The sequence below is a fragment of the Citrus sinensis genome, chromosome 6, assembly GCF_022201045.2.
Source record: "Citrus sinensis cultivar Valencia sweet orange chromosome 6, DVS_A1.0, whole genome shotgun sequence".
NCBI classification, from domain to species: domain Eukaryota; kingdom Viridiplantae; phylum Streptophyta; class Magnoliopsida; order Sapindales; family Rutaceae; genus Citrus; species Citrus sinensis.
Window position 1 is genome coordinate 13,870,439 of NC_068561.1, and position 12,764 is coordinate 13,883,202.

Genomic DNA, 12,764 nt, shown 5'->3' on the forward strand with positions numbered 1-12,764 from the left:
CAATGGACTACATATGTTGCCAAGTTAATTACAACCTACAATTATGAGGTAATTAATGACTAATTTATGAGTATTTTTGCTTCTAAATATCCAAGACTTAATTTTTGTGGTGTACTAATTGATTTTATGTACTTGTAGGTGAAAAACAATTGAAGCCATGTATGGATATTCAGTGACATTCTTGTGCTTATTCTTGTTGGTTAATGTTTGTTGAAACTTAATTTAGTACTTTGTTGTTGTTCAGAACTTGTGGAAAACTTAATTTCGTACTTTTTTTTTCCAAATAGTGGTGTAGTTGAATTATGTTAATTTAAGTAATGTATTTGAGATTTTTATTATGTGAATTGTGTTGCGAGATTTTGTATATTTAATATATTTTGAGTTTTATTCAATTGTAAAATAAATAGGAAAAATATAATAAAAATAAAAATATACTATTAATCAAAAGCAACATAATATCACTAAATTCTCACACTAAATATTTAAAATGATATAAATCACTAACATGCAAATAATATCATTAAATACTAACACTATTGTGTCATTATTTTGGTGATATTATAGTAACATAAATTAATGACACAAAAATAGTATCATTAAATACTAAAATTATAGTGTCATTATTTTGGTGATACTATAGTGATACGAATTATTTACACAAAAATCATTGATACTAAAAATTAATGTAAGTGTTTTCAACTGATTTTGGGGTAGGAAAAGTCAAACCAATCCAGAACAATAAAATTATATTTTTGGGGGAGATGAGGTACCTCACTAGTTTATTGTGTGCGGTGCGGTGTATCTGAAATCCGGGGGAGGTGAGAAGGGGAGAGAGAGTGGTAACAATGGTGGAAGGTCAAAAACAAGAGAGGTGTCCCTTAAAATGAGCTTCACGCCTGTAAAACAGTGAAATAGAGGTTAGAGGTGAAGCCAGGGTACCCCGGCGTTCACACTCCGACGCTCAAGTTAGCAAACTCAAGCTTTAATGGTAAAGAGAGCTGGCTAGTCCTCTGTAAATTAGGGTTTAAGGTTCAAGAAAACCTACTTTTTGGAGTGTGAGTGTTAATGGTGAGTGAAAAAACATGATGGAGAATGAAACCTAGGCGCCTTTATATATGGAATACCTCAGCTGCCACGTGGCGTACCCTTTTTGGCTAACGTCCTTTTACCTCTTTATAATTTTTGGGCTGTTATCTGCATGTTCGCGGCGTATCTCATCTTTTGGAAATGTGGCTCGCGCTGGAGAGTGGTCCAGGGTACCTCTGCAGTAGCTGTCGGATAAGCGGTTGGGGACCACTGTCCTTGGGACAGGGTCCTTCACTTTTGGCAGAGGCCGCAAGCGGCTGTCCCTCATTTTAGGGCGGCGGTTTTTATTCCTAATTCTGAAAAAATCAAATAATATCTTTTAAGAGGTAGAGACGTTTCTCATGGCGGATATTTTCGGTGGATTCTTTTACATCCGCTTTGCCGGGTACCTCGAGTTACGTGGGGTACCCCCTATTACGCGGGGTACCCCTATTTTTATGGGATACCTCTATTCGTATGGGGTACCTCATATTATATGGGGTACCTCTATTTGTGTGAGATACCTCTAATTGTGCAGGGTATCTCTATTTATACGGGGTACCTCAAGTCATGCCGGACACCTCAGATTGTGCAGGGTACCCCAAGTCATGCTGGGCACCTCAGATTGTGCAGGGTATCTCAGATTATGCTGGAATCATTCCATTGGTTTACACGTGGCACTCTATTGCCTTTCTTAGTAGACTTCTATAACATTATAAACTCTTTTGCAATGTTTTTTTTACAATGTTGTAAAAAGAAACATTCTCATGAAATTTCATGCAAATATTCGTAGTTGAATGCTGTCAAATAGTATTTAACAGTGACTATTCATTCAGCTTTGATCTTTGAAACCAATAGTGCGAAATTTGTGTCAATATTTTAAATTAAAAATTCAAGTTAGAAACTTAGAATAGCCTAACCATACGTAGATGTGTGATTGTGTGTATAGTACTTCGATTAAATTAAAGAGTATTGAGATCAATTTTCTATAGCTTTTATAACATTTTTTAAAAGTTATTTGGAAATGTAATAACTTTATTCGTGCAAAAAAAAGGAATTAATACATCTCGAGAAGCATAGGTTTTAGATCCTCTTCGGTTCTGAAACTCATGTATGGCCTCTCGTATAGGAGACAATAGGTTAGCAGTTCCCATAAATATTCATTTACAATATCTTTTATATATTCCTATTACACTCACTATTTGAAAGAACTCATCATGAGGGATGTTTGCCTCTCTTGGAAACCTAAGTCCATACGTACAAAAATATAAGGGATATCCTATAAGTAGAAAGGAGTTATAGGGATTCGGTCACAACAAAATATGATATTCAAAGGCTCCCACACCAAAATTGCCTTTTCACTTAAAATATATTGGGTAATAAATAGCCCTCCTTCACTTCTTACTTTCAACAAATAATGACATAATCCTTCTATTTGTATGAAGTAAAATGGTAATGAATATTATATTGTTATTGTGTTATTTGAAAAATATTGTTAATTTTTTACTTATACTGTAACGCCATATAATTTTCAATTTAGATGTCAATATTTTTGTATAAAATGAGGGAGTCTTATATTATTAGATTATTGCATTGTTTAGATTTTATATTTTTAAAAGTATCTCAAAATATACTTGTAGATAAATTATTGACACCCCTATCGTTATTTTTTATTCCTTTTGACATGTTTTTATAATATTACTCTCTTACAATAATTTTTTTGAATATTAATAAAAATAAAATTAAATTATCAATTTAACCTAAAATAAAATAAAAATAAAATATATATTAATTTTTGTGGAAGGTCACATGTGTCCAAAAAAATAATATTGTAAAAATATTAAATTACTAATTTTTTTGGACATTAAAAAATTAATATATTAACTCCTTAGTAGAATGTTCCACAAAAATTAATAAATATATATTTGTCTCTATTTTATTTTTTGGGGTTAAATTGATAATTTATTTTTTTATTAATGTTCAAAAAAAAAATATTATTGTAAGAAGATAATATTGTAAAAGCCAACTAAAAGAAACAAAAAGTAGTGCTAGGGGTGTCAATAATTTTATAGCATGAACGTTTTGAGATATTTTTAAAAATATAATGATTAAATTGATATCAATTTTAAAATATCAGGATTAAATAAGCTTTTACCCAAAAATAAATCCTACACCTTGATAGAAATGGCTATAATAACATTGTGTCAAATTCCAATATTACAAATTAAGGTAAAACATTGGTCATAATAGCACCTACGATTGCAGTTCGAACCTCAAAATCTAACACCTCAGGTGGTTTACAAGTTGAAGTGACTACCGTTCACAAGTAAGCCACTAGACAGAGACATACCGGCTACAGAAGGACAAGCTATCTCGTTACATATGAAAATATATGTAAAAACTCAAGTGACCCAGAAGTTGGTACCTCGAAACAAGTGGCTTCCTTGCAAGGGTGATATAGTAATTTCACCACACGGAACCAAAGGTAAACTATGCCAATTACCTGCAACTCCTGCTATTGCTGCACTCCTTGACCATTGTTATTCTTCTGACAAATCCTCCGTAATGGAATCCAAAGAGAATACTACTAAACACACGACATTAAGAACAAAGAAGAGAGAATAAAGTATAAACTTGAAGCTTTAATATACCACTAATCTATGGAAAGATTCCACATCTCACTTTGAGAACAAATTCCCTTCTTTAAAATTGAACATGAAGCTACATAGCTAGCATTAGCATGATAACGCCTTGAGTACAAAAGAAGCTGAGTACAGCAACAATCTTTTTCTTGGTCTGTACTTGACATTTGAATCCTCCCCCCCTTTAACTTTACACCATCATATCATAATGTCCTTAGACCGATATCCGACAGATTATCATGAACATGAATTGCGAATGCAATAGGATACAAGAATTTTAATTAATTAATTAATTATTATAGCTAGTGAAACCTGATTGATTAATTTTCCTTGTCCTCTTGATGTTGTTGATCATGGTGATGATGATCTCTTCGAGCTTTCTTGATCTTCCGGTGTAAATCATCAAGAATGGGCTTGGGGAACAAAGAATTCACCTCCTCTGATAGATCCAGCCGTCGTCTCCGTGCGTTCGATGAAACTGATGATGCTGACGAAGACGAAGATGACAATTTTCTTTTCGTTGACGTAGCAGTAATTGGAGGCGGCTTCGGTTTTCTTGGTGCAGTTGGGCACTGTTTGATCTCTGGGATTTGATTATCGATTGATGATGGAGTCTTGAATCCCGAATCATCATCATCATCATCATCATCCGCTGCAGCATGGAATTCTCCTAGTCTTCTCGGGTTCTGCGGCTGACACACGCCTTGTTTTATTGTGTCTCGACCACCATCTTTAACAACTGCAATATTTTCATCAGCTGACGACGTCGATGACGATTCTTGATCATTTGAGGAGGCAGCCGCGGCCGTAACGTCACGGCTCTTCAGAATATCGAATTCCAGCACTACTCCATCTTGGTCATCATCTTTGAGGAGAAAAAGCTCCGAATTTGACATGCTCGCTATCACAGCAAGAAAATTTTTGGTCCAATTCTGAGAACATGCATGAAAACAATGGCATGTGTATATTGACTAAATCATCTCAAATCACCAATGTTTTTTGTGTTTCTTTAATGATTTGATTGATGGGGTTTGAGAGAGAGAGAGAAATGAAAAACAAAAAAGGAATTAAAACGGTTTTAACAGCTTGAGCTGAGAGGAATGAATGAGAAGATTGATGATGCGTGCATCGGATCCTTCGCCGAGGGCTTTGAACCTCCAACACATTCACTCGTCTTTCCATCTCCTGTGAATTTAATTAACATTTATAGATTAGAATATTAATAACAATAATAATATCTTTTTGTTTGGCATTTGCTTTTTTACCTTTATTTCTTCTTCGGAAATTTTGATATCATCTCTCTCCTACTCTCTCTACGAACTTTGATGCATCCATGCACGTGCTTTGCTTCATGGGGCCCATTTTTTATTACCCTCTAATGTTATTTATTGCTTCTTTATCATCTCGTGATATTTAAGGATGCCTCAGATGCCCCCTTTTTTTTTTTTTTTAAAATTTTCTAACGTTACAAGTAAGCAACAAATTATTTGACTTTGAATTATAAATTTGCCAGCTCCAAACTTTTCTTTCTGGGTTTCATGTGCGTCATTTTTCTTCTTCTTCATGGGCATTGACTCCAAATTCAATCACGGGCATGTATCATCACATTAGTTTTCATTTCGTTAATATCTAATTTTCAAGAAATTTTAAAATATTTCGAAGAATTTTCTGTGATATATATATTTATTTTAAAAATTACCATACAAGCGGTAATTATTTAAAATTTAAATAACATGTTGAATAATCATTAGTTGGTCATGTTACTTATAATGTATTAAAGGCTTTCTCTTAAATTTTTCTGCCATGTTTTAATTGATTAGCTACATTATAATTTTTGTGTAATTACTACTATGTATGTACATATTAAATCCTAACGGATGGCACAACCACAACAATGTCTTCAAAGCAAAATCATCAATGAGAAATCTACCCCCACTTCACCACTCACCATCCAAAATCACCCAATCCGTATTAGTTTTTATTGTGTGCCTTAAAGAATTTTCATCAAAATGTGTTGGCTGCATTAATTGAAGATCAAAGCCACAAAACCAACTTGAACGGTAAGCTCATCCTTTCAATAATTAGTTCTAAATGATATCAACCACTTCGTCACGAGACACAATTGAAAGCAAAGAAAATTGAAGGATTTTGATTTTCATAATTACTTATAATAGTAATTATTATAGTGAATGATAATTATATTTGCATAATGCGTATGGTCCCTAGGGCAAAATTTCTTGCGGTGGATTGAGTAAGTGAGACGCACCGTTTCTGGTATTAGTAGCTTTGGATTCCTCCACTGAAAATGGAAGCTGTTGAGATTTGGTAAGCTTCCAGATTCAACCAACTCCTCACATCAGTCGCTCAATCCTCCATTTATTAGTTAATCTATCTTCGTTTACCCATTAATTAGCGAAATCAAAGGGGACAAAAAAAAGAAAGAAAGAAATAGAAAAAGAAACGTGAATTTACCGCGAGATGACATATTGACGAGACGAGAAGCCTGAATCATACTTTGAGTACAAAGCGGGGAACTGAAGTTGGAACAGGGTGCATGGTTTTCATCGTCAAAAAGCGAACGCAACTTTGTAAACCGTCCCACGCGGTTTTCTAAACGCGTGGAGTGCACGTACCCACTCATTAGTGCCAGCAGGGCATGAAATGGATGTTTGCTCCATTTAGAAAAGCGGACGGGTGATGACGCTTTTTTTTTGGGCTTTCTAGATTAAGTACAAATAGAGTAATTAATTAGTCAAATTGTTTGATTTGTATAATGAGAAAATTAGTGGAAGCAACAGTAGAAGCACACGCACACACACGCAGAGTCTCATGCGGGCATAATTGCAAATTTTGATACACATAGTTGATGACTTTGGTGCCATTGACAAGCATCATGTCAAATAGATCCCATGTCTCGTAATCATGAATCATCCATGATCAACTCCTCACAATTTCAACTCCTTTTGTCTGTTAGCGCCACAAATCTCCACTAGCCTTTGGGGTTACTCTCATAATTACCCTTTAACAAGGCTGCAAATTGGTACCCTTTGTTAGTCATTGCATTGCAACTGTGTGGAGGCTAGAGATTCGGTTTATATTACCTTAATTTTGATGTGCTATTAAGGTATTCTTATCAAATAAATTGTCCCAAGCTTGATTGAATGTTTTCAAACCTCTTTTCTTTTTTTTTAAACTAATGTTTTCAAACCACTTTTTTTAACTAGTTACTCGAGTTCGAATTATAAGAAAGTAGAGTTAAAAAATTAATTTGCCATCACCGTTGCGATTTTAAAAACTTAAAAAAAAAAGATCTTCTTATCAATTTTTTTTTTTAACTAATTAGCAAAATTTTAAGAATTCGAAGAAAAGAATAGTGTTTGAATGAATAAGCTCTTCAATCCTAGCAATGATTGGTGATTCAATATGCAATTAATAGTAATGTCAATATAGAATCCATTTCACACATTATATAGAAAAAAAAAGAAACTGATCATTTAATTTATAAGTAATTCCATGCACAAGGCATATAATCAAGCAATTTTTTTTTTTTATGAGAGTTTACCATCGGTCAATGATCTATCTTAATCAAGCACAAGGTTGATGAAATAAAGGAATAGGTTTACTCTTGCTTAATCTATCTTATTGCAGTTGAGAGATTCAGAGTCTTGACGAAGCAAAAGTCTGAATTAGCACAACTATACTTTTAATTGAGGAGAAAATAGAAATTTGAATATGTTTAGTGTTTACCCTAAGTAACATTGGAGAGAGGTGCCCACGACCCAAACAAGAGGTTATTGACATAAAAATTTAGTTCAAAAGACGATAACTTATATACTAAATCCTTAATGTGAAAAGATCATATAGAGTTGGAGAAATGATCACAATGCGTGTTAATTTCTAGACTTGGCTGATACAAAACACATGGCACGTACGCTCTTGTATTATATACACACACACAAGTCTCTCTTGATCGATGGCTGCCAAGTTGTTGAGCAAAGGCCGGCAAAGGATAACGAAAGTGTGGCGAGCATGCAAAAATTTCTCATCGATTAAAGATCAGAACGTATATACATATAATGATCAATCATGCGTACAAAATCTCAACATTATTTGATTAAAAATTAATTAATCCCCGTGGAGATTTATATTATCCATGCCCGTACCAAATTGCAAATTTTCAACCCACGTGTATGTATAAAAAATGGGGATCTGGGACCAGGTACTCTCTTTATTACTTTCCAGTAATATTGATTCCTTCACTTTTGTGAGATAGACGTATAACTTATCCAAGAACTTAAAAGAAAAGTTTCTTAGAGTACAAGGCCATTCGTCTCATGATTCATGCATGCATGTTTTCCACTATCTTGTGTCGTCACTTTGTTGGCGACTCTATTTCTCTCAGGGAAATTAACCCCACCACATTTTTGATACGCTACTGTTTTTGTTAGCTGTTTGCTGCTTCCCTTTTATTCTCTTTTATAATTTTATATATCATCATGATTTCTTGTAGTATTTCTGTCAATGATTTTTAACTGTCACAATAATGTATCCTCGTAGTCTGAAAGTCAGAATTTATAACGTGACACTTGATCTTTAAAATTAAAAAATATATATATATTACGACTATACGTAAATAATAATTAATGTTCGTGTTATACTTGAATCGTTAAGATTTTCGGAATTTAAATTAAGAAAGAATTCATGTGTGCCCGATCATGTGGGTCAACATAAAAAATAAGTGATGAAGTTGGTTTATCATCACAATCAATCACATTATGCCACATTTTATACAAACAATCGAATTTTACCTAAATTATTCTTTTTAAGACATTTTTGTCTTTTTTATTTTCTTACAGAGAGATAAAAAATAAATTCAAAATTTCATTTTAAATTTCTAATTTCACATTTATTTTCTTTAAAATTAGTGACATTCTCACGTAGTCTCATTGATAAATGTATTGAATGATTTAAATAATATTAATAATTTAAACTTTAAAGAATAGATAGAAATATAGTTCAACTAAAGTAAAATAAACATCATTTGTGAGACAAATGAAATAAAATTTATTTTTATGAAATGAAAAGCTACAAATTACAAATAAAATAAAATATGGCATAATTTATATTACTACATTTTGCAGTACATCCCAACTAATTTGGCACACATTCAACTATCTATCATTCGCATATTACTTGAATCATATGATATTTTTATTTTCTTACTCTTATAAAAGTTTTTTACTTCTTATTTGTTTCTATTATAAATAGTGCTTATTTGAGTTGGAGTGTACCCAAAATAACGGCAGATTAAAACAGACAAAAAGTTCTACCTAGAAAACGCCTATAATCGAGTTATTTCCATTACGAGAAGATCTAGGAACTTACTTGAGTTAAGAGACTTGAGATCATGAAGTCATGATTATAAAATTGGCCAGCCATGCCAAAGCAGCTACCCAACGTTACGTTGTTATGGATTTTATGATCTTGAATAACCAGACGTAAAGTTCATGACTTTATTAACTTGAATTTAGATCTCTTATCTCCTTTTTCTTTCTTCAATATGAATTAAAAAAAAAAAAGTTCCAACCACAATATGGACGGATTGTAATTGTATTTATCTTAGAATCTGACATTTTTCTAAAAAAAAATTATTTTATAAAATCGTTTCTTTATTTTTTTCTAAAAAAAAATTATTTTATAAAATCGTTTCTTTATTTTTTTTCTAAAAATTATTTTACATTTTTAGTGAGTGTGTTCATTTTAAGGCATGCGTGATACCCAAAAGCCGTCCAAACTAATTATCCAAACGGGCATTCATGTGCATATTTAATTTATTTTCTTAATTAATTTCTGTATATATTTTGCTCTAGACGTGCTAAAAAATTTCTTGAAATTGACTTTTGGGTCATTTATCATGTTATTAATATATCAGTTATGCTCCATATAAACAGTGGGGTGAAATCCATGAATACGACAACATTCTTAATTAATTTTTTTTTAATCTCATACTATATCATATCGATTAATTGATTACATATATATGAACTTGGCAGCAATTATACTATTAACTATCATACCCTTCAATTTGTTTTCCTTTTTAAATTGGTAGTTTAACGTTAACCCAATCTTCCTTCTACCCATGTGAATGGGTTTAAACTCCAAATCTATTGATTTTAACACAAGAGACTTCAACAAATGAACTAACTAGCACCCACTATCATATATCCTTCAATAATAAGCCAAACGAGTAAACATAACATTAACAAAATTACAAATTAAGGGATAACGAAAGATTAAAAAAAATAGTAATTAAGTGTATTCAACATTCTCAAGTGGAAGGCTTATTTGGGTTTGCAAATAAATCCAACTGTAGATCGCTCATTCCGCTCTGATGGTGCGTTTGCTTCTCGAATTCAGGCATGAGAATCAAACCTATGTTACTTACTAAACTGACGGGAGGAGTGAGAATCGTTTGGATGGGTCTTACACCAAATTGGGAATAGGAATAAGAGTATGATTTTCATGGGGGGTAGGGAATCTAACTCACATTCCCAAAGCTGACTAAAATACCCTCACCCAAATTTCATCATTATAATTTTATTTTTTATTCAATTTAAAAAATATATATAAAATACAAAAAATAATTGAAAATCAGAGCAACATGAAATTCAGAATCTATTTCATCCAGCAATCAAAGTTACTTTAGCACAAATTGGAACAACATATGTCGATCTCGTCGCACAACATTGTCAAAATAGCTTCGCCGGTCATCGTGCAGCATTAACGGTGTTTTTCACTTGTTGATTTGAAGATGAAGAATAGACAGAAAAGAAGAAGAAAATAAAGAACATAAATATAAAAAATAAAAAGAAAAAAGAGAAGAAAAAAAAAATAGAAGAGCAAACGAAGAAGAAGAGGAGAAAAGGGGGGGGGGGGGGGGGGACAAAAGAGAGAGAAAATAATATTATTGTTATTGTAATGTTGTTGTTGTTACTGTTAATGATAATTTTTTAAATAATAATTTTTTGAATAATAACTATCACAACTATTATAATAAATAATAAAAATAATGGCGATAATAAACTTAGAGCTAGTAACTTACAATAATCTATTTTAATTTTAAGATAAAATAAAGGGTAAAAGCTCATTTAGTCTCTGTATTTTACGATTAGTGTCCATTTAATCCCTGTATTTTTTTAAATACCTCGAAACATCCTTACTGTTAAAACACTTGGTACACCAAGTGTGCAAATGGTGCTTGCAAAAAAATTAATATAATTTTTTTTACTTTTTAGGGTTAAATTGGTAATTTAATTATTTTCTTTTTATTAATGTCCAATCAAAAAAATTATTATAAAAGGGTAGTATTGTAAAAGTAAACCAAAAGAAATAAAAAGTAACGGTAGGGGTATCAATACTTTAACGGCATGGATGTTTCGAGGCATTTTAAAAAATACAGGGACTAAATGGATACTAATATTAAAATATAAGAACTAAATAAGCTTTTACCCTAAAATGAATATATCAATAAGAATACAACTCATTCTGATTTTAATTCCTGCAATTTAAATAAATAAGTTGTCGTTGGAATGCTTTCAATGGCCAAAAGGGAGGAGAGAAACATGACATGCCTAGAAGATGGGGGCAAATAAACCAAATCTGGTAAGATCGGAGTTGACTACTATGTAGAAAAACTTATTTTATTTCTCATTACTTATTTACATTCTAACTCATTCTAATTATCCATTAGTAAGCGCATCACGAATGGATATATTTAAATGTTATGATGGAGAATTGGTTTTGTTGGTGAATCCAATAAAGATAGTCCATTTACTCCATCTCGAGAGGGATTTTTGAACCAACTTTTTTGCATCAAATTGTTTTGATATCATAATAAAAAATACTTAATATAAAAGTTTAAGTTGATGGTACCACAAGCTCAATAATGTTATTTAATCTTGTATTTCATAAAGTTAAGGAACCAAATGAGCGATAATGGATGTTCCAATCATTTCATTTTTTCATTAACCACTTACTCCCTCAAAATGATAATCTTTAAAATTATCTCTAAATTATTGTAAATCTCAACTAATCTATATTTTTTTGTAAAGAAAATAAAAAAATTTCATCAATCTATCCCTATTTTTCCTTTATCTTTTGAATGAAAATGAGTGAATTAAAGTTTACAAAAATTTGAAATTTTTTTAGAATTTACCATTTCACAAGAGGATAATCTTTGAATGAGTATGAATAATAAAGCAAGTCTTTTCCATTTTAGACATTCCCATATCCATTCCAATTAGATAATATCAGCCCTCAAGAAATAAATAATTAAATATCATACCAATAGCAAGAGTTCTTCTTTCATGCGAGTGTTCTCATTTTTTTTTATACGTACACATTGTTAAGTTATATAGATTAGGATTGAAAAAAATCGGATTTGGACTGGGTTTGGATCAATCCGATCGAGTTTCGGGTTGATCAGTTTAGGAAAATTTTCATCCGAACTCAAGCCGAACCTATAACCCCATCCGATCCAATTCCAATATATTCGGATCAGATCGGATTAAAAATTCAGGCTGACTTCAGATTAGACATTGTTTTTGAAGAGAAACAATACGTGAAGACTGAAACCGTGTTTGGATTATTAACAATTAACAATTAACAAATAACAATTTAACATATCATATATAATATATTATTACTATATAGTTTATACCATCAAAACTTTAAAAGGAAATTTGGGTTGCCGAGTTCGAGTGAGTGGAGCTTGGAGTTAGAGGAACCTGGTGATGCTAAAGGCATGGAACATAGGAGCAGTAGATCCGGTAGCAACAGATCCAGTCGAGGGCAACAAATCCTATTAGTGTCTGCGATGATTGCAGGCTGCATCGATGACTGAGGGTTGTGTGTGAAATCTAAAACTGTGAGGTGTGAGGCATGAAGACTGTTTCTATGTGTGACTGTGTGATTCGTGAGTTGAGGCCTTGAGGCTTGAGGGTGAGGCCGTGAAGGTGTGAGTTGAGACTGTGTGTGTATTGTTCTTGAAGAGAAACA

General features: G+C 32.1%; 1 protein-coding gene across 1 annotated transcript; it reads right to left on the minus strand.

Annotated features, from left to right (window-relative positions):
* Nucleotides 1-3,689: 3,689 nt before the first annotated feature.
* On the minus strand, nt 3,690-4,905 carry LOC102612678 (uncharacterized). Its single transcript, XM_006480740.4, has one exon. It carries the CDS (start codon nt 4,601-4,603, stop codon nt 4,028-4,030), a length of 576 nt encoding a protein of 191 aa, XP_006480803.1. The 5' UTR covers nt 4,604-4,905; the 3' UTR covers nt 3,690-4,027.
* Nucleotides 4,906-12,764: the final 7,859 nt, after the last annotated feature.